The sequence below is a fragment of the Periplaneta americana genome, chromosome 1 (assembly GCF_040183065.1).
Source record: "Periplaneta americana isolate PAMFEO1 chromosome 1, P.americana_PAMFEO1_priV1, whole genome shotgun sequence".
Lineage (NCBI taxonomy): Eukaryota > Metazoa > Arthropoda > Insecta > Blattodea > Blattidae > Periplaneta > Periplaneta americana.
Window position 1 is genome coordinate 27228711 of NC_091117.1, and position 26683 is coordinate 27255393.

General features: G+C 35.5%; 1 protein-coding gene across 1 annotated transcript in view; it reads right to left on the minus strand.

Annotated features, from left to right (window-relative positions):
* LOC138692968 (uncharacterized) overlaps nucleotides 1-26683 on the minus strand; it is a 195046-nt gene that overhangs the window by 39184 nt on the left and 129179 nt on the right. Inside the window, exons 3-4 of the mRNA XM_069816438.1 lie at nucleotides 13526-14795; nucleotides 11063-11388 (exon numbers count right to left, since the gene is read on the minus strand). Coding sequence (XP_069672539.1) covers nucleotides 11063-11388; nucleotides 13526-14795 — 1596 coding nt within the window. The remainder of the gene's footprint in view (nucleotides 1-11062; nucleotides 11389-13525; nucleotides 14796-26683) is intronic.

Here is a 26683-nt window from a genome sequence, read left to right on the forward strand (position 1 = left end):
ACATACTATCTACTGTCCGTCCAAGTGGTTATGTCGTAGGGTCGTAGAAAGGTAGGAAATCACGTGACAGTTAATTACTTAACGAGGCCCTTTTATTTAAGTTATTTTAAACCGTTGTATAATATTACGTAGACGTCCAATTCCTAACAGAAATTAATGTTCTCAGAAAAGATCTAAGACAGCCCAGCCACTAGCTGGCGAATAAAAGCTGGTGGGGGAAACCGGGATACGACGTAGGCAAATGGACGACAGTACCTGTGCGAAAATGATTCAATATTGAAAGCTCTTTCGTCACTAGAAAACGCGAACATATTTGTGGAACGTACTGTTTACTATGCCTGTATATGCGGTCTGGATCTGTGTGCAGGACGGTTGAACTTCATTAGTAGAAGGGGTGGGAGTGAAGTACATTCAAAACTCAGGTACAATAAAAATTGGAGTAAAAATAAAATGATGTCCCTGTATAACTGAGCTTGTGCAATTTTAACGTCATTAATAATTAATTAGTAATAACGGTATTAATAGTAATATCAATACATAATTCAGTTGTGTTTCGTTGTGATTACATTAATAAGAAGACATTATTTCTCTTTCGTAATATACCTGGTTATGATTTTTTTTATTACAATAGCTCTTCATTAAGTTTGTGGCAATAAATCCATATAATCGCATTACGTCGTGGCAGTTCCTTGTGATTTCTTAAGTTGTGCGAGCAGAAAGATTCACGTTCCAATTATGTAAATGTAAATCAGAGCAGCTATTGATAAATGGAATGTAAATATTCTACATTGAATTTTAATGCAGCAAGATTTTCTGTTCCATTGTGAATGTTTTAATTATATGCCAGGCCTACTTAAAAATGGATGTTTTTGGTTAACAACCGTACACAAATTAAATAAATTGCTTCAACAACTATTTTATTGGTAACTGTATGAAACAATTAAAAATTAAATGTAGTTTTATAAAATTAGAGTACACCCAGGTCTGGACTGGAGACTTCTCGATCTACAGTCCAATGTCCTCCCGCCACGCCATACCACCATTTCTTTTAAAGGTGATGAAGTTTCATTATTACAATACAGCAGTTGAAAAGTCGGGGGAATTCTTACCAAAGCGAACGAACGATTGTATAAAAATAACGTGAGACGTACTTACTTACTTACTGGCTTTTAGGGAACCCGGAGGTTCATTGCCGCCCTCACATAAGCCCGCCATTGGTCCCTATCCTGAGCAAGATTAATCCATTCTCTATCATCATATCCCACCTCCCTCAAATCCATTTTAATATTATCTTGCTATCTACGTCTCGGCCTCTCTAAAGGTATTTTTCCCTCCGGCCTCCCAACTAACACTCTATATGCATTTCTGGATTCACCCATACGTGCTACATGCCCTGCCCATTTCAAACGTCTGGATTTAATGTTCCTAATTATGTCAGGTGAAGAATACAATGCGTGCAGTTCTGTGTTGTGTAACTTTCTCCATTCTCCTGTAACTTCATCCCTCTTAGCCCCAAATATTTTCCTAAGCACCTTGTTCTCAAACACCCTTAACCTATGTTCCTCTCTCAAAGTGAAAGTCCAAGTTTCACAACCATAAAGAACAACCAGTAATATAACTGTTTTATAAATTCTAACTTTCAGATTTTTTGACAGCAGACTGGATGATTAAAGCTTCTCAACCGAATAATAGCACGCATTTCCCATATTTATTCTGTGTTTAATTTCCTCCCGAGTATCATTTATATTTGTTACTGTTGCTCCAAGATATTTGAACTTCTCCACCTCTTCAAAAGATAAATTTCCAATTTTTATATTTCCATTTCGTACAATATTCTCGTCACGAGACATAATCATATACTATGTCTTTTCGGGATTTACTTCCAAACCTGTTTCTTTACTTGCTTCCAGTAAAATTCCCGTAACGTATGACACTCATCTCAAAATTATTTTGTTTTGCTTGCAGGTTTGCTACACACAAAATAAATTGTAATAAACTTTTACAAATCTTGAACTGGTATTCTCACTGTAAAACATTTTTGTGACTAGCTACAAGTAGAAACATTACTCAGGCTCTAGAAGAACGAAAAACTGTATGCTATTTTTCAGTTAATTATTTCTTAAGTTTTGTGTTGGCAGCTAGATTTTTTACTGTTACTTTAGGATATTTACGATGTATAAATAATCATTGATTGATTTCATAGAAGGTTCCTTTGTAAACTGTTAATTTTATCTTGAACACGTCCTTTCAAATCACTTCCATATTAAATGGCTTGATCTTCAACCTCCGTATAACATGGAATACACCATTTATCTACGGTGTATCAGTTGCTCAAGAGTAGGCTAGGTAGGGATTATTTTTACATGTTTTGATCGTGTCTTAAACGGTACTATAAGGTAAAGGGTTAAGGACGTTTATTCAGTTATAGAGTTTATTAATATTTTTACGTAAAAGTTGTCGGGAATGTTGATATTATTGTGTACAATTAACCTTTAGCGGTTCGAATACAAAATATCTTCCTTTCACCTTTAATTCCCGGTAACTATTACGGTACTTAATGCATCATTTGACCTTTAATTATGCACCTTCTTGTCGTTGTGTTGGCCGTTATGAGATTAAAGGTTAATGGGGGGGACGTGTGCATCTTCAGTAGGATTGTCTTCGATGTTGCTGTACTCTTACCAATTGCTGATATTTATGCGATTCGAAATCCAAACTCAGTTTATCATCATGTTTTGTGTTTTTGCTTCTCGTATGTCCTGAGCTCACTCGACTCTCTCGCTGTTTATTATTATTCACAAATATGTATTCCGGGTTACACAACAGAGTTGTTGACACGGTATCTAGGAAGGGCTTCTCGACTTTCTAATCATCAGTCTTTCTTCTACCGATGCTAAAAGTCAACAGTGTCTCGAGTCTGCAGAAAGTTCACAGAGTAAAATACTCATGCATGATGACATTAAATCTTTTTACTCATACCTACCCTCTAATTTAATTCAATTACCGGTTGAGAAATCATTAGTAAATATTAACAAAAAATTAAGATTCAAATACAAATAAAGTACACAATACAAGGTGAACACGACATATTTTGTGCTTCAAATGTAGAGCAAGTAACAAGGTTGCAACAGAAACCCAAACTAATTATGTAAAAAAACTGTATTTTTCTATAGTTATCTTGAGGTCTAATGTCTTGGAGCAGGCATGCCAGAAATCAGACTCTAAGGCCCAATTGTATAAAACTCCCTAACTAAAGATCAACTTTGATCGAAGATCGAAAAGTGAACCGAGTTCAGACACCTTCTATTGTATAAAACTTTTCTGCGATCAAATTACCTTGGTTCAAATGCAATCTAAGTTCACGTGCAAAGGATGTGGCAACATCGCATAAACAGGTGAAATACGTGATGAGCGGACCATGTTATACAGGTTTGTTCAGTGTTGGCATTCTAGCGACTTTAACTCTTTTTCAACGACAATTTATTTTAACTTTTATATTGCTTAAATAGGGATTTAGTGACCTTTTTAGCACCCCATAGTGACAAAATTTAATCTTTCTTTGTTGATAATGAGAAATCTAGCGACTTTACAACTAATTTTTGGCGACTTTCCGTATTACACTCTGCCGGAGACACTGGTTTGTTTTGTGCAATGTAAAAAATGGCGGACAATAAGAAGAAGGTTGACTGTTCTCCAAGTTGTTATCATGTTATGGTGTTTGATACTGCTAAACATAATAAAGCTTTATAAAACCACAATTTTCGTTTAGTAATATAGGTAATTGAACATTTATGAATGTACCTATTATATCCATTAATAATTAATGGTTGTTATAAACATAATATAATTATAGGTTATGTTATTTGATACTGCTGAACACGATAGAGCCTTATAAAAGATAAGAATGTTTGTGTGTTAAGGCAAGAAATTGAAAGAAATATATATAAATGTACCTAACATATCTATTAATATTACTAATAATGGATATTTTATTTGCACAATCTGTCACTCGTATATTTCAAACAGAAAATAAATAATTGAATTTGGATCATCTAACTTAATCGGAGAAATTTCTTCAGTCAAAGTTGACTTTAGTTTGAGACAAATTAATCTCAGATTAGACTTTATACAACACAAAATTCCAAGTTCAGCTAGAACGAGGATCAATTTAACCTCTGATCTAAGATTAAACGGTTTATACAGGAACATCATTTTATTTTTACTTGCATTTTTATTGTACCTGCATTATGAATGTACTTCACTCTCACCCCTTCACTAATGTCCTTGCTCCCGCCAGACACACAAACTTACGGCCGCTGTTGCATTCGAAGTCTTCAAGCAGTGAAGTAAACACTGCAGTGTATAGTGTGTTTCAGAAATATGATTGCGTTTTCTATAGAAGAAAGAACCTATATTAATAATATCGTACTAAAAAATTATGCTCAAGAAACGAAAAATTCAATTTCAGAGAATATGTTTCAAAATGTTTTTAATAATATGCGTACTGAATTGAAGCCTGCATTGTAATAAACGGCAACCATTTTCAGCAACTTGTTTAAAAATTCAGATTAGCTTTTTTTGAATTGAGGTGGCTAGAAGCAAAGGAATGCTAGTGACATTTGTAATAACATGAGTTAAGTGCATCCAGTGTAAGCAAAAGTATCTAAAATTTTAGTGGCAAAGGGATATTTTAATCGCATCACACATTAAAATTTAAATAAAATTTTCACCGATTTTACGAAAGCTTAAATATGTAAACCCCATTTTCTCAAAAGTAACTTAAGTGCACTTACAGCCCTTTACTTACGACCCCCTCAATTTAAATGCACTCTCTATATTGTGTGATACCATCAATAATTAATATGCTAAATAAAGTAGACATTACATAAGGAACATAGCCGCCTGAAAAGTTGAGTTTTTGAAAAAAAAAATGTTACTACTCTACTGTATTTTGATAAATTCCGTAAAAGTGATGATCAAATTGAAAATCGTAATATCGTATTTCCCTAAAACATAAATGGATACACTACTTTTCTCTCCTCCTATACCTAGTAAAATGATTTGTTTACATATTGCACTAGTAACATCAAACTCCTGTAATGGAAGGGGGCAACAGTGTTTCCGAGTATAGCCAGGTTAATGTTAAAAATGTTGGTAAAAATAAAGTGATGTCCCTGTAGAACAAGTAACAAGCTTGCAACAGAAACCCAAACTAATTATTTAAAAAACTGTATTTTTCTTCAGCTATCTTGAAGTCTAATGTCTTGGAGAATTGTGGCACTGTCAGAAAAAGTCATCCTCGATGATCTAGCTGATGTAACCCGTTCAATTCCAAACCCTGTCTGTTATCCTGAACTTTCCTAATGGCATATTCTAGAGCGAAGTACATAAATAACATTACCGTAATAAAAGTACTTGTCACCATAAAAACAGAATATTATTATTTTTATCCATGAGTGTTATCTAGAATGGCCTTTATTACACCGTTTTCAGCAATCGAAACAATGCCTTTATTTACAGCAGTGAATTAAAAGTTTTAAAATCAAATCAGTGAATTAACATTTTTAAAATTACTCTCCCCATGACAACCAAAACATTAGCAACAATAAAATCCATACATTCATTCATCCAAATTTCATTACTAGTGTCTAAGTTTAATTTTAAATTTTACGACTTTTCTTTGTAATGTGTTGTTTGTGAATAAGTTATAAATGAATGAATTTATATGATTTTTATGACTGATAATATGTTGGTTGTCATGGAGAGAGTGAATTAAAAAAGTTAAAGCGCTGAAGTTTCCACTCGTGATTAAAATCTAATGTTACTCTCTTATACTATAAATTATTGTTTTATATAATACAGCAGGTCATGAAGTGTTACTTTATTGCACACTTGTGATAATTATTTTATAGCTCGCTTGCGATAAAGTAGCTTTATTTCACCGTGTTCAGAAGTGTTTTTCGTATGTGAAACTGTTATGGTAGTAAATAAAATAATATATCTTACTTGTAATGAAGTGGATTGAAAATTGAGATAGTAAATAAGGAAAGAAGAAAGAACACTTAAGATTTTCATGGAATTATTTCATTTCCAATTACAATTAATGTTGTATAAATCAGAAAGAAGAAGTAAAAGATCTTCAAGTACAGTGTGGTCGTTTATATAACTTGGCCGTCGTTAACAGCCCTTAAGTTTTAACCCGTTTACATTTGAAGTAGTTTACATTTCCTATTATGAAAACAAGTCGCAAGCTGTTGTATCTACAATAATATTGACTGACTTGTTCAGCTGGTTATCCAAACTAACAGCGCTTACAAAAACAAATTTACATTTAACGAATATGCGACTAGTATAAGCACGTCGTTACGAAAATCTCTATTTTTAGTTCTGTTACTGTGTATATATCCAAGACAATTATTAGCAGAAATAATAATAATAATAATAATAATAATAATAATAATAATAATAATAATAATAATAATAATTAGGCGGCAGATGTTGATGAAAAATCATCTTCTTATTTTTTACATTAGGACGGTGCCTATTAATATAGAAATTCTTTCTATGTTAATATCAATGTAAACTTAAAAAATTCATTTCTTTATTGCATTTTTTTGCATTTTTCGACGTTTTTAAACCAATAGGTCATTTTTATATTTTGTCGGCATTTTTGGTCATTTTTAATACTCCGAAGTACTTTTAGATAATTGGAATGCATTTTACTTTCTTCTTTACGGATAGATCTGTTAAATCTTTTTATAAGCAAATAGGTCAGTAGTAATTACTTACTGAATAAGTGAACAACAGTGAAGTTTGAGTTTTATAGTTTGGAACAGACTCTAAAGTCCATCCCTCATTCCACTGAAGGCTTCACCTCACACAACGGAAGTAATATAAAATGCTTGACAACAGCTTAGTTTAAGTGAGGGCTTTTACCGCTACGGTTCTTTTGTCGGTACGAGGGTGTCCTTAGAATTTGTTTCTTTAGAAAGGGAGAAACTTTCACCGTGTCCTGGACAGTACGTTATGTCCCCATGGAAGGGAAGGGACAGTATTTTTTAACACGGAAGGGACAGTATTTTTTAACACGGAAGGGACAGTACTTTTAACACGGAAGGGACAGTATTTTTAACACGGAAGGGACAGTACTTTTAACACGGAAGGGACAGTATTTTTAACACGGAAGGGACAGTATTTTTAACACGGAAGGGACAGTATTTTTAACACGGAAGGGACAGTATTTTTAACACAAAGATTGCAAGAATACAAGCTGCACCCACAATTTGTTTTGTCATTCACACTCCCCATCTGGAAAATCTGATAAAAAAATGAAGACCGGAAGGAGGAGGAGACGGAGAATAAAGGCACTGACATGGACCACCCTGAATGAAACGCATTGTTAACCCTCTTTAAAATCTATAGTTTTCCCTTAAAACCTCAATTTTTTTGTGTGTTCTTTTCCTTTATCTTAGCCAAATTCCAGGAAGTTGTCTCCTCTATCCGAGATTTGCCGGGCAGTTATTGAAACAGGGTTACTAAATTTTAAGAGGTTGTGGTGCGAGTACTTTGAATAATATTTAAATGTCATTTTCTTTTAATTTTATGTCATTTTTCCATTAGTTTAAGGGCATTTTAGGTCATCAACATCCGCTCAATAATAATAATAATAATAATAATAATAATAATAATAATAATAATAATAATAATAATAATCCTGGGCACATCAGTCCATAGAGGGCCAAGTCCTACGAGCTCAACGCTGGCCTTACGTCCACGTGCCTCACAGAAGGGAATAATCATGCAACCAGCATGAGGGATCTCCTCAATCGTTTTATCTAGTTCGCGGAACCGGATTTCGCTACGGACCATAGCTCCCCAGATTCATCACGAGGTGTGAACTAGTCCCATAACATTAGCCCAAATTTAATGAGAAAATTTATTCCTTCTTGATTCGAACCAGCGCTAATTTTGTATCGCGAGTTCAGGCACGTTGCCTTAGATCACGACGCTACGGCGCTACGGCTTACTTATTCCCTACAGGCTAATTCATTCTCTCTCCGAGCGGACTACGAATATTTGCGCGAGTGAAATGTGATCATAATTGCAATATTTACCACCTCTTTTTTCGTGACTCAGTGTACATTATTTTTTAACATCATATGCGAATAAAAGGGTTCCGCACCGTGGCGTCGTGGTCTAAGGCATCCTGCCTAAGACTCGCGTTACGGAATGCGCGCTGGTTCGAGTCCTCAAGGGGGAAGAAATTTTCTCATTAAATTTCGGGCAGTGTATGGGACCGGTGCCCACCCAGAATCGTGATGCATTTGGGGAGTTACGATAGGCAGCGAAATCCGGTTGCGAATACCAGCTATAACGGCTGGGGGGATCATCGTGCTAACCACACGATACCTCCATTCTGGTTCGATGATCGTTCACCTCTTCTTCGGCATGTGGACGTGAGACCAGCAGCCGGCTGGTCGGTCTAGGCCCTTCACGGGCTGTAGCGCCACGAATTATTATTATTATTATTATTATTATTATTATTATTATTATTATTATTATTATTATTATGCGAATAAAAGAATTCACTCGGAAAGCATTGTTTTTTCAATATCTGTGCTTGACAAAATTCAAGTCATATCCGAATTCGCGGTATGAAAGGCATCCGGGGGCCGGTGTATCTCAGTACGATTCTAACCAAAACTTCTCTCCTGCGTTGTGAAGAGAAAATTTGGTAGTACAGTATTATCTAAATATTTAACTTGGATAAATTTAAATTACAAAAGTTTGCAAACTACTGTTTTAACAGCGGGGTTCAGAAATTTAAAAGTCGGAACGTACCGCTGTAAATAAAATAGTTAACTTTTCTCTCTGATACTCAATGTATGTTATAATCTAGGGGGAACAATTTACAAAACTCCGTTGTTCTGCGCATGCGTCAATCTTAAAGAGTGATACAATACGCTATTCACCTCCTCCTTCCTAATTGTCAACCAATAACAGGAGAAGGCGTTACTCATGTAGACTTTCAATGAAGTAGAATATTTTAGCATTTTTTATGCTTAATATAACTCAAAAAGTAGTAGTCAGATTCTAATAAGGAAAAAAGCAAGTTGAAGGGTATTGTTTGCAGATTTCTAAAATGTTTGATTCGCCGCAATATAACAAATGTAAGACTTCTTAATTGAGGTTTGTTTTTTATTATTGTGGTGTGGGAAAAATATGTTTTTGCAGTAGAAAATCAATCAACGATAAATTTTTTCTTGAAAAGATAAGTGGGTAGTTGCAGTGTATGAAATCGTCTAAATACATTATACTTTATTTTGAAAAAACCCCATGTTAATAGAATGTGTCTACAAGATATTATCACTTGTTAAAGGTTTACGTCTAACTGCTCGCGGCCCGTCACGTAGCGCGCGTGCATAAACATTATTTATCTTCAAAACCCAACAGTGCTTTAAAAGTAAGCATTTATTGTTTTGATTGGTTTCATTTACTACTTAAGAGCGAGATTAAAATGTTTAATCAGTTGTCTCCAGTCATTTCAATTAGATTTTTGTAACAAACTTAACGTAAAGGAACGATTCTGCCGCCGCATTTTCGCAGAATATGGAAAAGACAAGTGGAAGAAAAGTGTTGATCACATTAAAAATAACTAAGAACAACATTTTTTGTAGTGACTATTACACTCTTACTACGTCATACTACTTTTGACCAATAAAACGGTACGAAAGGACGTATTTCAACCAATCATGGCTGCTTATCGCACAATTTTATCGCGTCCCTAGCATTTGTTTAATTTTATCGCGTCCCTAGCATTTATTTAATTTTATCGCGTCCCTAGCATTTGTTTGTTTGTTTGCCAACATTTGAAACTGCGCTGGTCTGGACGTCAATATATATATATATATATATATATATATATAATTACAAACCACTCCAGTCGATGCACAGCAGTTTCAAATATGACTCGCATTGGCACTCAAGAACAAGAATTAATAAAAATCACTGATCATACCTATGCATCTTCTGAAATCCGATTTACAAATAAATGAAGAGCACCATTCGGAAATCCTGAATAAGTTGAATACACCATGTAGGCCTAAATCAACGAGTTCCACTTCTATTACGCACACGTCCAATATAACATCAATTGAACCACCAACCACATTCAAATTTGAAAATTGTACATTCAATAATTATTCCTTTTAAAATTATTCATGTTTATTTTTTATGTCATCGTCGTTAATTAAAACTTTTCTAACACTTGTGTATATTAGTTAGGTTATGTTATAGCTTCTGCTATATGATATTATGGATAGTCACGTATCAGAGATTGTTTAATATTAAGATTTATTGAAAATCATCTGTCAAGTGACGTTGATTACTGGGATTCGGATAATTGAAGTGGAATGCAACTGTTTTAATAATAAAAATGAAACTGAATCAACAAAGCCTTCTTGACTAGTAACACTGCCATCGTGATATAGATCGATAACTTCTCGACGAGAAGGCATTGCTCACTACTGCCATCTAGCATGCAGCTAGCGTAATATTTGTAATGTTGAGATGGTACAATAATACATTTGAAGACAGTTGTATTTTCGTAAGTCAATTAATATTTTATTGTATTGGAGTACTTCGTTACTTCTAATCTTTATATACTTTCTTCTAATCGTGTAATAGTCAATTAAATCCCACTCGAGTTTTGATTTTCTCTAGATAAATCTGCTCGTATTCCACTCGCAGATTTATCGATAAAATCAAAACGTCTAGTGAGATTACTGTTGATAATGTATTAGACAGTGAAACTGAAAGAATTATTTCGTTAGAAGTTTAAGTGATAGCAGTGATGCTTCAAATGACTTGTCAATCAGTGCGAGAATGGTTCAGATTAATGGAGGAAGACTCCGTCTCCAGCGCAACGGTAAGGTTTAGGAACCTCCTACAGCGGAGTTTTGGCAGTTATCCTAGTATTACATCGGATACAGATTAAAAATCTGAATTCACGTAGCTTTGTTTTTCAATCCCAAAGTACAGAAAAATTGAATAGGTTACCTACCTGCAGGAAGGACAGAAGGGAAGGACGGTGGCTGCGAAGTAAGGTCCTGATCGCGCGACACGTCACTGGAGTGGGTCCTAAAGGAGCTGCTGTCCACCAGTTCCAGACTGGGTCGCCTCACACCTCCCGAAGCCCCGCTTCCGGATGTTCTGCTCCTGCCACCCGCAGCCTCATCGGGGGAGGGTGTGGTGACCGTGGCACTGTTGTGGTTGGACCGCGAGCGCGGAGGGAAGCGGGTGTTGGCGGGCAGGCGCTCCTCTGCGACGGGCGTGGGGTCTTCCAGCGGCTGAGTGGTTGTCTGCACGTTCAGCTGGCGGCCACGGAATCTGAATGTTTAATTTGGGAACTGTTAGGAGATCAGATATTCCGAATAATTCCTGCTTCCATTAAACGCATTGAAAAATCGGGAAAATACGAATTTTGATTTGAAGTGCCACTCAAAATACAGATCTCTTTTACTTGTTTATTTAACGACGAACGACGCTGTATCAACTATTAGGTTATTCAGCGTCGATGGAGTTGGTAGTATCGAAATTATATTTGGAGAGATGAGGTCAAGGATTCATCATGGGAGTCCACACCTGTGGAGTAACGGTTAGCATGTCTGGCCGCGAAACCAGGTGGCCCGGGTTCGATTCCCGGTCGGGGTTGAGGTTTTTTCCGGGGTTTTCCCTCAACCCAATATGAGCAAATGCTGGGTAACTTTCGGTGCTGGACCCCGGACTCATTTCACCGGCATTATCACCTTCATCTCATTCAGACGCTAAATAACCGAAGATGTTGATAAAGCGTCGTAAAATAACCTAACTTCATCATGGGATTACCTGTCATTTGTCTTACAGTTGGTAAACCTTCAGAAAGAACCAACCAAGTTATCAGCCCAAACTGTCATTGAACCCACGCCCGAATGTAACTCTGGATCCGTAGCCAAGCGCGCTAACTTCCGACTTCATACTTGTGACTCAGACCTTCTGACATTATTGTTATTGTTATTATTATGTCAGTTATATTCATTTGGAATTTTTATTTAATTTCAAAGAAATTATTAAGTATTTGTTAGATATTATCATAAAATTAGAATGAAAAGGGCAAGAAAAAATATTGTAGTACTTTTGTCCTGAGACTCCACACGGTGATTTTACTACGAAAGTTAAGGTAGATAATTTCCAGTTTGACTCCAAACGAGCAGTTCATCACATTCCCTGCAAAATTCTACACAGAAACATGCCTTAATATAATTGAATATTTATTTATTTTATTGGGTTATTTTGCGACGCTGTATCAACATCTAGGCTATTTAGCGTCTGAATGAAATGAAGGTGATAATGCCGGTGAAATGAGTCCGGGGTCCAGCACCGAAAGTTACCCAGCATTTGCTCGTATTAGGTTGAGGGAAAACCCCGGAAAAATCTCAACCAGGTAACTTGTCCTGACCAGGATTCGAACCCGAGCCACCTGGTTTCGCGGCCAGACGCGCTGACCGTTACTCCACAGGTGTGGGCATCATTGAATATGCTAAGAGATAACCACGATTATTTGAAATCACACAACTACCAACCACTTAAGGGTATATGTATGAACGACCACAAATATTATTAGAAAATGCAAGCTCTAAATTTCTAAAATTTTATAAGAAAATGAACTCACAATTGGACAAAAATTACGAGATACCAGAACGAGACTTATTAGAACTTAAATATCTGATAAAGGTATAAAAAAAGTTGCTAATAATATTTTTCAAACCAGTTTGATCAAAGTGCGAAAAAAAGATCTGCAGTTACATCATTTGGTAATCATAACATTGTTATGGTCTCTCTGACATCTTTAATATTTTTCCTGCTTGTAATAAACACTTATTTCTGTAAAGTAGACTACTCTCAGACATGTAGAGTTGCTTATTTTCATACAATTAATCTTTTATTTTTTCCTATATAAAATATGTTAAAATTTACATAATGTTTTGTGACCTAATTTTTCTATTTTCAAAGAAATGGACATTATTGTAGTCCATCTTTTGTATAAATGCATGTTAAATCAGTGTACAAAATTTCGTAATTCTATCTCTAATGGTTGTGGAGTTATGAAATAATGTGTGTGAACATTTTCAAATTTTGGAAAATTTAACTTAAAGTAAAAAGTGAATTCTAAAAAAATATTATTAGTAACTTTTTTATACTTTTATCAGATATTTAAGTTCTAATAAGTCTTGTTGTGATACTTTGTAATTTTTGTCCAATTGTGACTTCATTTCGTTATAACATTTTACAAATTTAGAGCCTGCATTTTCTGATAATATTTGTGGTCGTTCATGTACATATACCCTTAAACGTTCCACACAATTACAGGGATTATATTAATCCCCTGCTATTATACTGTACATGTTTTAATGCGTTGAGGAGTGAAAACATGATTGCATTTAGTAACGAATGCTTACGGAGATTTATACAGTGCCAAAATACATACCTTGAGCCACGGGAAGGCGGCAGCACTTCATTCGATGCCTCTGGGGCGACGGTCGTGCTGGCTTCTCCTCTGTTCCTCTCGATCGTCGTGTAGCGATGTCTGCCGTTGCTTGGCTTGCTCGTCAGGTCGTCGGGTTGGCTCTGGGGCTCCGGTGCGCCCTGGGGCTGACTCCTGTTCCTGCCACGTCCTCTGGCAGCTCCTCCGCGATTGTCCTCCTCACTGGAAGAGTCCTTTTGCGATGGTGTTGGCAGATACCTCTTTCCAGACGTCGAGGTCCTCTCTGTAGTGGTGGTGGCCGCCGTCGTGGGTGGATTGGCTGCTTGCGGCTTACCACCTGTTGGTGTGGCAACAGTGTCGTTGTCCTCGTCGTCGTAGTAGTAGTAAACGTACTCGTACTCGTAATCCTGTCCATTTGGACCTTTCTTCACTTCAATACGTGATTGTTGGTTGCTTGATGACCCTGCTGGCACGAGAAGCTTGTCAGCCAGAGGTGAGTCCACAAAATCAAGATCTTTCCCTTGTTCTTTCTTTGACTTTTCCCCAACCAGATTGACAGGGATTATGTCGTAATTGGATTTCAGAAGTCCTGCGTCTGTGCTAGTGAGAGGAAGCACTGTAGTTGTTGTGATTTCGATTGGAGTCACCAAGTCAGTCTCTTTCTTCTGAGGTGGCACAGCAATATCGCCTTCTTTGGTTTCAAATTTTGGGCTTGTAACACCAACCTGAGACACAGGTTTTACTTCGACGTCATCAATCAAGCTTTCTTCAACTTTTTTCTCAGTTTCGATATCCGTAGTTGTTTTCTCAGCGTCTTGATTGACACTTTGATGTTTTTGCATTACTTTTTTCTCATCTGAGCCTTCAATATTTTCTTCAATTATACCGGAACTACCTTTAGGTTCGATTTTGACTGCAGGAACGTGTTTGCCTGAAGGAACTACTTTCCGTGGCTTGCTAGTAACTACGGAGTACTCGGTTCTGACCTCTTCGCGATGTGTGCTTTCTTTCGGCAGCTGGGGCAGGAGCTGGTCTGGAGTAAGGATAGTCTCAGAAAGAACTCTGAGCAAGGCTTCCCTGTTGGATTCCTCTTCGACGTCAACGTCATCTTCTTCTACATTGTCTGCGGAGCGCTTAACCACAGGCGCATTGTGCGACGTAATTTTGTGAGACGTTGAGAACAAACTCTCTGGCTTGACGAGAGATTCTGAAGAGGCGTCTTCAGGATATGATCGAACTAATATTTTGGGTATTTTGTGTGACGTTGAGAAACCTGTAACAGATAAGAATTAACACAATTTATAATTGATTTATTATGAGATGGAAGGGAGATATCTACTTTCCGAAGGTTCTGGGTGTGTTTCTATTGTATTAAGTTGTATTTCTTAACTATAAAAATATATAAATATTAATATATGAATTAATTTGATGAATGTCAATGTTATATACGTCAGAGTCAACAATGAAATGACTAATTACTCGTAAATGGTAACTGGAGAGCTTGTTATTAACAAACTCGTACAAAATGGATGAATGTAACATTCCTCAAGAAGTGAATTGGCTATTGAAACTGAAAACAAATTATTACCTGAAAAGACTAAAAATGTATACAACAAGGAATACGCTACGTTTGTGCGTTGGATGAAAGATAAGCATGTGGATGTCGTAAATGAAGCTGTTCTGATGGCGTACTTTGAAAATATGGTACATGTTGATGGGCCTCTTTGCAAAAGCCTGTAACCATGGCAAATTTTATAGCCCTGTGGCATGTTATAAATCCATAATGCCCGCGCGGGCCTAATGTACAGTAGTGGCAAAAAAGCGGACCGACCCTTGTAGCTGATTTCAGAGCCGTGTTCACTCCAGAGCACGATAGACTGGTAACTAAGAATTTCGTGGTTCGAATCCTGTCTGGGAAGGAAACTTTTTTGTTCCTTATTCATATTTATTCCCAATACTTTTCGATAGCTGGTAAAATTCATGTTCTGGGAATAATAAGCTAATTAAGTAGTAAAATATGCTGCAATCGAAAAGTATTGGGAAGAAATTTGAATAAGGAATAAAAAAAAGTTTCCTTCCCAGGCAGGATTCGAACCATGAAAGTCTTAGTTACCAGTCTATCGTGCTGTGGAGTGAACATGGCTCTGAAATGAGCTAGAAGGGTCGATCCGGTTTTTTTTTTGCCACTACTCTACATTCTTATACAGGGCGACCCATATTTATGTCCAAATTTTTATTCTTTTATCACAAGTAAATGAATTAACATGACAGGATAAAAGTAGAATGAACTAATAGTGCAGTCTTTAGGATTGCTTAAAATCCCACCAATATTAAAATTCGATGTAAGCACCAGCATTTGCTGCACATTTTTCCAGACGTGGCTGAACGTCCTGTACTGCTCTCACAAGCATTTCATTTGGCACCCGCCCACACTCCTCTCGTCTGACCATAGAATGTGTCGCAAAAGGTTAGGTTCCTCTTGAATCCATGCTGGTAGAGACTCCTCAAACTTCATTCTGATATCACAGTCCTCACATGACAGATCTTGCACAAAGTGTGGCTTCCATGGCCGCCAATTCATTTCCTTTAGCAACCGCTGCACAGACCCATAGGATACACCAGATTCCCGCTGGACTTCTCTGGAAGGCCTCAGCAGCGGCTGCTTTGGCCTCCTCTGTGATCACTGTTTTTGGTCGGCCAGCACCCTTCTGTTGCGTAACTGAGCCAGTGCGAATCAAGTTGTCGTGAAGTCTCTTGATGGTCTTGTAGTCCAGCGTCGCATTTCTTCCTTTCACCATTCTCCACCATCTCTGCATCATAACTGGGGACTGCCACACCTCCATTCTAGCAGAAATTCGTGTTCGATCGTACACGGACAGTCTTGTGGCCATGGTTAATGTTTTAAGTTTTACACTACATTTTTCTGATTACATTAAATGTTTCGGACCGTACTGAGAACACAATAAAGTAATAGTAATACGTATGTTGACGTTTTCATGTTCGAGGAAAAGATTGAAAAAGCGAAACGTAGTTGAGCTTTTTTAATTTCCGAGAACATGAAAACAAACATACCGCTCGTGTATCGTACATTATTTTGTGCGAAGATCGTTTATTACATACCTGAAAGACGAATTTCTAATTAGTTGCAATGAAATCTCCATGTTGGTTTCTGTTTAATGACGCCAACTTCGGAACACCAAAATATCTTTCTTCAACATTGTTGCTGTACAATGTTTTCTGTGTTTACTATACTCCAGCAGGCCGTGATATACGTCTGTCTTTTTTTTCCCCCAGTCTATAAATGCGAAGTTAAAACAAACGGTAAGGTTATGTAATGATTTATTTTTCATTTTAATATTTTAACAATATTATTTATATAACATATTGCAGTAATAACATCGGCATCTGGAATCTCGTTGATTTTTTCACGGCTTCAATGTTACTTGTATCAGGAATGCAATAAGTTTCGTGGAGTAGTAGACTTTACTTAATTTTTGCAAATATTTAAAAACAATAATTAACAGTGCAATTTAGGTGAAATTGCAGTAGTAAGTTTCCAATTTATAATTATTACTATATTAAACGTCTCTAAAAATAATATGTTAAAAGCCTACAGCAGTAAAATGAATGTCGCGCTTAAGCGGTAAGAAGAGGGAAATTGTTATGTGTGTTACGTTGGGAATACTGAATGTGGTATTTCACACTTACCGCGTATTGGTTCTGTGCGGAAAACAAGCAAATACGCACGATCTCGCACAAAGTAAAATTACAGCTTCTTTTGTGCTTTTAATGGTATGGAACACGGCACATTTCAGCGGTGGAATGGGCCGCTTAACCTGATTGGTTTCGCTACTGCAGTGTAATAAAAAGATAGACATAAATATGGGTCGTCCTCGTATCCAAGGAGTAAAACTACTGTAATGTATAAGACATAAAATAATGTTAGTAAATTCTGTTTTGATATGGATGCGAAAAAGACGTGCACGATATAGTTATAAGAGTAACTATAAAACGTTAATACAAGCGTACCATTACTCGCATACAGATGGATATTCTCATGTGATTATAATTATACAGTATGCCAGTTAAAATACTGTTAATTTGTCTGTTGCTCAAACACAATTTACTTGTCCTCTTAATAGTACATTCTGTTTTAAAGAATAATACGTAGGGCCTATTATTATTATTATTATTATTATTATTATTATTATTATTATTATTATTATTATTATTATTATTAGAGGATTGACTGTTATTCACAGCTTATTTCATGCCGTTCATTAGACACACTTAAATCTTACAGCAATTGTATTTATTTTTTCTTAGTGTTGTAAAACTGCAGTAGACTACCATAGAATACAAAATGGCAGTTTAGAATATGGCAGTGTTCCTGTAGCAGTCGCAGAATAAAATGCAACTTTGCAGTAGATGTACAGTCTTAGAAAAAAAGTTTTGTCGCACATATACTTTATAATGAGGCAATGCAATGATCAGAGAACGAGCGATCTGGTTCACAAGAGAAGGACTAGTTGAGGTAATAATATTACTTTTGTTTCGTTGTATGTCTGATCATGCGCAATGCCTCCTTTCTGGGACTTGTAAATTATCTGTGCGACAAAACTTTTTTCTAAGACTGTACGGTACCAAGGTACTGCTACTTGCATATAAAAGTTATAAGACCCCGGGTTCGATTCTCTGTCTTTAAAATATTATTTAATGCTTTTACTCGGAAGATTTTTCTGGAATACGATGTTTTTGAAACTTCTCAATTTTAAATAAGTAGGAATTATGTATTTATTTAAAATTGAAAAGTTCCAAAAACATCGTATAGGAATTATGATTTGTAAATATGGGAAATGCCTGTTATTATTCGGTTGAGAAGCTTTTATTATCAGTCTGTTGTCAAAAAATCTTAAAGTTTTAATTTATAAAACAGTTATATTACCGGTTGTTCTATATGGTTGTGAAACTTGGACTCTCACTTTGAGAGAGGAACATAGGTTAAGGGTATTTGAGAATAAGGTGCTTAGGAAAATATTTGGGGCTAAGAGGGATGAAGTTACACAACACAGAACTGCACGCATTGTATTATTCACCTGACATAATTAAGAACATTAAATCCAGACGTTTGAGATGGGCAGGGCATGTAGCACGTATGGGCGAATCCAGAAATGCATATAGAGTGTTAGTTGGGAGGCCGGAGGGAAAAAGACCTTTAGGGAGGCCGAGACGTAGATGGGAAGATAATATTAAAATGGATTTGAGGGAGATGGGATATGATGATAGAGACTGGATTAATCTTGCTCAGGATAGGGACCGATGGAGGGCTTATGTGAGGGTGACAATGAACCTCCGGATTCCTTAAAAGTCAGTAAGTAAGTAAGTAAGGAATTATGTTTTGTGTCGTCATAAAATTGTTTATGTAATTTTCCTTGTTATAATAGGTTTTACTTTATTTTCAGTCTCAGCTGCGTCATTTGATTTAGGTTTAAATTAACTTTATTATAATCTGAATTTATGATCCAGTTTATATACTTACATTTTTAAGTATAACTTAAGTTTGTGCAGTATTACTTTAACTTTGTTTTGTATGCTTCGTCATTCTGTCAATAAATTGATAATTACTGATAGAAAATTGTCTGTGATTAAGAAAAGTATCACAATCTCTTGCTAATTTTATGTTGCATATCGTACACATACGCCCAAATTACCATTCACATCAATTATTATGACGCTCATGACGAGCTGAGAACGCTATTTGAGTATCCTACAGAGGCATTCCTTTAATTTTTGTATGATTTTGTAATACTTAATTAAAAAAAAAAAAGTTGGATTCTTATACATGCATTCAAGTTTCTTTTCTGATCAGTGCTACAAATTCTACAACGATTGAATACCCAATTTTCGTATTCTCTTAAACTACTGGGCCAGTATTCTACAAGGCCGCAACTCTTATTCATTCTAAAACCTTTACCCTAATTCCTGTGTAGACGTTACAGGCAATCATAGAGATTTCCTCAAATTCACTGTCACGTTTTAATTGCTCCTTTGTGTCGATCGCAATAGAAATTAAGTATTTCCTCCTCCCACTGCCGTCATGGATGTGTTTCATGATTGCTAGATTCATAGGCCTATGCTCTGCAGTCACTAGTCTTATTGCACCAGTCCGCTTTCATATATCGGTCCTAAGGCAGAATACAGTAATTGCTCGAATTTTTCTCCGGGGTTTCTCGAAACATCGACGCATGTGTTTTAAATTAAATTTTGAAAGCTTACTCCTTTACTTTTATGTAAAAATATTACGTGGTTTCTCCCTCGGGTTCTTAGGTCATTATCGAGGCGAGTATATTAAATTGACTGTAAGAGAAAGTACAATTTTTGAGGAGAAATTATATTCATATCATCACATGCATGAAAATGGGACAACGGCTTCGTATTAGTGCAGCTTCGAGTATTACAGAGTGAAGAAATCATGGCTGTATTTTACGCGGTAATCTATCGGCCAGCATATGAACACGAGAAAGTACAACCACATGTTTCTTGCTTCCTTACTATGCGCCGGGTGAAAAATGAATCTGTGTGGTTAAATATTTCTTATGTATGTTACTGCGCCCGCCATTACAGAAATTGCTACGTAGTAGTATTATGAAATTTTGTTCAAACTGCATTCTAAAGGGTTTCTCTAAATTAGACCGAAAAATGTTGGGGTCGAATAGAAAACATTTAAAATTACTTTTTTGTTGAGGTACGAATGAGCTGCGACGATTCGTTTTCAGTGCAGAAAGGTTTTATGTCATTAATTGGACTATCTTACAGGAGGAGATTGAGATAAACAGTTATTTTAATACTAGCCGTACCCGTGCGCTTCGCCGCACCCGTTAGAAATAAATATAAAGTAATTACATAATTAAAATAGGACATTTGATGCAGGGAACATTCGTGTTTGATAGAAGGATATATCGTTTATTATGTTACTTAATTTAAATTGTATTTAGAAAATTAAAATGCGATCATTTTGATCCAGAGACCACTCATTCGGTCATAAAAATTATTTTAGGAAATACAGGAAACGAATGTACAGAATAGCCTATCAAGTTTTCTGTGCATAAGAAGCTATTTTAATCTTACCTGTCCTGGATTCACTCAGAAGTTACTGTAATAACATTATAGCATTATGTCCATCTAGAGAAACTACACTTTCCAATGGTGAATTAATAATTAATTACACAAATCGGTTAATTTAGCTTCCGATATTACTTCATACAAACACAGAAACATTCTCTGTAGGCTATGTTTCATAGCTTTTGATTGATGTTGTCCAAGGACCCTTATAGACGAAGTTATTTGTTTTTTATTTCATTACACCGCCTTAGATGGCATTGTTATTGTAATTTTGAAACTCATTTATCTCATTAAATATCGGTCCTATCAAAATGTTGCATAGATTAAAACTTATCGGAAATTATTTTTAAAGAAACTTTTATTATGTAATATTTTTCATGAAAATTAATAATAAGGGAGATATTTCTATTTATTTAAGTCAAGTCCCCTTATAACCCCCCTTTTAAATAAAATATTTTGGATGCCATGTAGCCTAAAATCTAAGTTACAACGAACTTAATTTATATTCCAATTTTCATCGAAATCCGTTCAGCCATTATCGCGTGAAAAGGTAACAAACATCCAGACAGACAGACAGAAGGACGGATAGACAGACAGACAGACGTACGGACAGACAGACAGACAGACATACAAACAAAAATGTCAAAAAAGCGATTTTCGGTTTCAGGGCGGTTAATTATATATGTTAGGATCAATTATTTTTGGAAAATCGAAAATTACCAGAAAAATTTCGGCTACAGATTTATTATTAGTGTAGAATTATAGATTGTTGTTGTTTAGTCCATTGTCTGAAGACAAGTTTGAACCTCATAAGTAACAGAAATAAGGCATCACTAATTAGGCAACTAAGCCAGCAGATATTGGGGTAAGTTGGCTAGTTTCTTTTCCCCTGATTTTGTTTTATGTTGTGTACTTAATTTAGTATATATAGATAAATATGAAGTAGACCTATATGCTGAATTGCAAGTCCATGTTTCACCCCCTGTATATTCTATGAATTATTCAAACTCGATGAGTTGTGTTTAAGTTCTTGTAGAGTTTTTATTAAGATAAAGAGGTGGAGTTCGATTTGAATACCGGTACATTTTGAAGATAGGAAAGAGTTCTGTTGATTCATTTCGTTTGTAAGTTCATAAAATGAACAGCATTTAATCCTTGTATACATTGCACTCTGGCCACATTGCATCTGTAGAATAACACCAATGCGGCAACATAACGAATAGTGACATAATTCTCGCGAGAATAACTACGATTGTGGGCGTTTTCGAAGAACAGAACATGTAATAGGCGTGTATGTTTTTAGTTTGTCTTTCATCCATAGCTCATCAACTTCGTAGTCAACTGTAATAGAGAATAAAACTGACATGTATCTGTAATATATTACTAATGGTTAACTTTACTTTAATTTGCGTCAAGCAAATTATCTGTTTACTTTGTAATTTATCTTTTGTGCGAGATCGTGCGTATTTGCTTGGTTTCCGCCCAAAACCAATCCGCGGAAAGTCTAAAATTCCACATTCAGTATTCCCAACCTAACACACACAACAATTTCCCTCTTCTTACCGCTTAAGTGACATATTGATTTTACTGCTTTAGGCTTTTAACATATTATTTTTAGAGACGTTCAATGTAGTAATAATTATAAATTGGAAACTTACCACTGCAATTTCACCTAAATTGCACTGCTAATTATTGTTTTTAAATATTTGCAAAAATTAAGTAAACTCTACAACTCCACTAAAGTTACTGCATTCGTGATTCAAGTAACATTAAGGAAGCCGTGAAAAAATCAACAAGACTCCAGATGCCGATGTTATTACTGCAATATGTTATATAAATAATATTGTTAAAATATTAAAATAAAAATTAATCATTACATAACCTTACCGTTTGTTTTAAGTTCGCATTTATAGACTGGGGGAAAAAAAGACAGACGTATATCACGGCCTGCTGGAGAATAGTAAACACAGAAAACATTTTAAAGCAACAATGTTGAAGATAGATATTTTTGTTTTGCAAATTTGCCATCATTGAACAGAAACCAAGATGGAGATTTCATTGCAACTAATTAGAAATTCCTCTTTCAGGTATGTAATAAACGATCTTCGCACAAAATAATGTACGATACACGAGAGGTATGTTTTCTTTCAATTCTCGGAAATTAAAAAAGCTCAACTACGTTTCGCTTTTTCAAACTTTTCCTCGAATATGAAAACTTCAACATACCGCTCTTGTAACGTATATTACTATTATCTGTACTTCAGCTTTTTCCAACATGTTGCACACTAGAGGTGTAATTTAAGATACCGCCATACAATATAAAGCTGTGGAATCGAGGGAGGGGAGTTTCGAGGGTTTTAGGCGAGGTTCAGGCCACAATCGCATTTGTCGCATTTTGCTACTCGACTTCTAAAAATGGAACAAACTTTGAATGTAAATGTGCAAAAATGCGACAACCACATTGGACTTCAGAAACGAAGATGGTAATGGAGAAAATGAAATCAGAGATGTGTTTGAACTAATCTGAATTTAAATGAAATGGTAATGGCATGGACAATGTTCAAAAAAGGTATTGAGCAATAGGTGTTCAGGAATGGATCTGAAAGACTTTGTGCAATTCATGTAAGTTAATTGAACAATTTCTTGTAATTGATTTATATAATTCCATCACATACTGTAAATTGCGAGCGAGGATTTAGTTGCATGAATCTTGTAAAAACTGGAATTAGAAACCGCCTTTCAGTGAAAGAGTTAGCACTCTGTTAACAATAAATCTTGAAGGGCCTACTAGTAAAGAATTTTAATGTTTAGAGTGCTCATAAAATAACATCTTTTAGTGTGATGTAAATTCAGCAGTAATTGATTCTAAACATACCTACCTTACATAAGTATATCTAGAGTGTGGTGAGATGGACTGAAAGTAAAACACTCTAAGAAACAAATTACATAACTTTTTATTTCTGCATAATTCATTACCATTAAAATGGGACACACTCACAGACAGGAGAACGCGAATTCGATTATGCGCACTGTTCAAAACATACAGAGGTGAGCCTGCCTGGAGAGAAATAAAAAATAGGTTGCAGCCGCCAAATTACTCTTCAAGGAACGACCACTCTTATAAATTGGAAAGAAGACAGAGGACGGACACTGGAAAGTTTTCTTTTCTCAATCGTACTATCGGGGACTGGAATGCTTTACCTGCAGACTTACTAAAGGCTTTACCAACAACCAAAAATGTATTTAAAAATAGGCTTAAGGACTTTACTAATAGACGATAATTATACACAGTATTTAAAGGATGTAATTGATATTTTGTTATTGAAGTGTTTAACAGTGAAGAATTATGTTGTGTCAGTGAAGTGTGTTGAGTAAGTGAAACGTGTTCCTGTCAGTGAAGCTTTATAGTTTATAGTGGCAGTGCAAAGTATTTGAACAGTGAAATGTTTTTGAAGTGTTAGTGAAATCAGGATAGAATCAGTGAAATGTGTCGTAGTTCAATTGCAGTGAGTGAGTTAACAGCGAAATGAGTGTAGTGTTGAAAGGTACTTGTGCAGATATGAACATATCATACTCGTGGGTTTTAGTTCGAACATAGGTTTAAGGTACAAATTAGATTTACTTTAAATGTTATTTTAACCGATCGTGCTTCATTTAATTTAGGATGTTCCCTGTTATTATTATTATTATTATTATTATTATTATTATTATTATTAATTATTGTTAGTATTAATTATTAGTATTATTATTAATTGTGTTTATTATTGTCTTTATTGAGTGTAATTAGTTACTACTGCCACCGGGTATATACCCATTGCAGTGTGAATAAATACATACATACATATATTAATTTTATCTTTCTGTAGAATTATTTATAATATTGCACAAGATTTTCGCAATTTGCACAAATATAATTTTTTATTTGTGTATTTTTGCGACAATTATTTATTTTCTACCTTAAACCCTGGCTTTTAGGACGGAATGAGGATTATAATATATAAACACAAATAAATGAGATAGCTGTATATGCATCAGATATATATATATATATATATATATATATATGTGTAATTTTATATGCATTGTTTTTGAGTCGACATAGGGGGAATGATAGCATGATGAATAGTGAAAGGGCGACTGGGACAAAAGAAAGTTGAGAAGAGAAACAAATACACATTATTCACAACTAGAACTAAAACACTTTTTTGTATTTTTATTTTACTTTTATTACAGAAAAATAAAATTTAATGATAGAAAATTATTACGGTATATGCATGTTTTCTTAATTTGCTATATTAGGAAATATGAAAATTATTATTACATGTTTTGCCAAGGTATTTAATGTACGATATTTTTTTTTCATGTAGTCAAATGAAATACGACATTTTTTAAGATTGGTGCGATATTCTAACTTTACTGATCTGGCAACCTTAACCGCGCGTCAGTCATTGTCTACTTTGCCGCTCCCACACCTTCACTGTGTTTACAGAATGTTGACTTCTGCCTCGTTAGCTGAAAGTTGACTCTTGTGGACTCACTTTTTTTTTTATCACTCTTTTCACTTTTATTTTCAAATTTTTTCGTACAACAACTTTAGTTTCATTTTCTCGCGGCACACCAGCGTATCATTCGCGGCACACCGGTTGAAAAATATATATTATTAAACTGTTTTTTTACTTGGTTATTTTACGACGCTGTATCATCTACTAAGTTATTTAGCGTCGATGGGATTGATGATAGCGAGATGGTATTTGGCGAGATGAGGCCGAAGATTTGCCATCGATTATCTGACATTCCCCTTAAGGTTGGAGAAAACCTCGAAAAAACTCAACCAGGTAATCCAAGCGGGGAACGAACCCGCGCCTGAGTGCACCTCCGGATCGGCAGGCAAGCGCCTTAGCCTACTGAGCTACGCCGGTGGCTTTATTAAACTGTTTACTTGACATTAATTTGTGTCAAGCAAATTATCTGTTTACTTTGTATTTTATCTTTTATCTGTACCACATTAAGTTTTCAGTGAACAGTAGTAGAGGATGCAACTTTCACGTCTCTGTTAATATACTGTAGACTGTAGAGCATATTAAACGGTTAACTTTACATTCATTTTCGTTAAGTAATTTATCCGGATACAGTCAACTCTGGATATAGTGAACTCGGTTATAGTGAACATTCGGCTGTAGTGAACCTAAATCGTTGATCCTGACTCGCATACATTAAAAAGTACTTTAATATTTCCGTTTATAGTGAACACTCGCTTCGATTATAGTGAACCTAAAACTAGAACTTTCCCAAGAAAATGTAATTTCATAATGGCCAAAATGGTAATTCAGGAAACCCTTTCTTCTATAAACTTCCAAGAATATGTTCAGAACAAAATCTCAAACCTTCTACTCCTTAAGTGCATTGACGGAGAAAGGATTCGTTCAGCTTCCTGAACAGCTTGAAAAATGTTAAAGAGAATAACATACATAGTGAGGAGTAAAGGAAGGATTAGTTCTAACTTTTTTAAAAGAGGTTATTAGAAGAATAGGAAGAGAAAATGTTTCTTTTTGTAAAAGGAAGTAGAGTGATGACCAAAGGGTAAATAGGCCTACAAGAAGGATTACAGTATAATGGTCCTGAACCCTTTCTCCCACATCTTTGTAAAAGTGAATCCTGGAAAATTCCAAGGCCGAGTACATAGTAGCATACCTCTAGTGGGAAGAGATGGAAATCGGTCAGTGCCTACTACCTACATGGCCAGATTAAATTCAAGTTTCGAACTGTGAACATCAGGATGTCAAAAGCGTAAAGTGTTTAAGTTGGAACATAAAGACAACATTAGTACTGATATTGAACGTGGTCTGTCCCAAACGGGCATTAATACTGTATGTATAGCAACGTCAGTAGTATAAAAAAAACACTTAGGTTTTAGTGAACCTCGGATATAGTGAATGAAATATGCCGGTCCGCAGAGGTTCACTATAACCGAAGTTGACTGTATTTTGTGATCAAGGAACTGCATAACAAAATATTTTTCTGATTTTAGAGTTAAAGAAG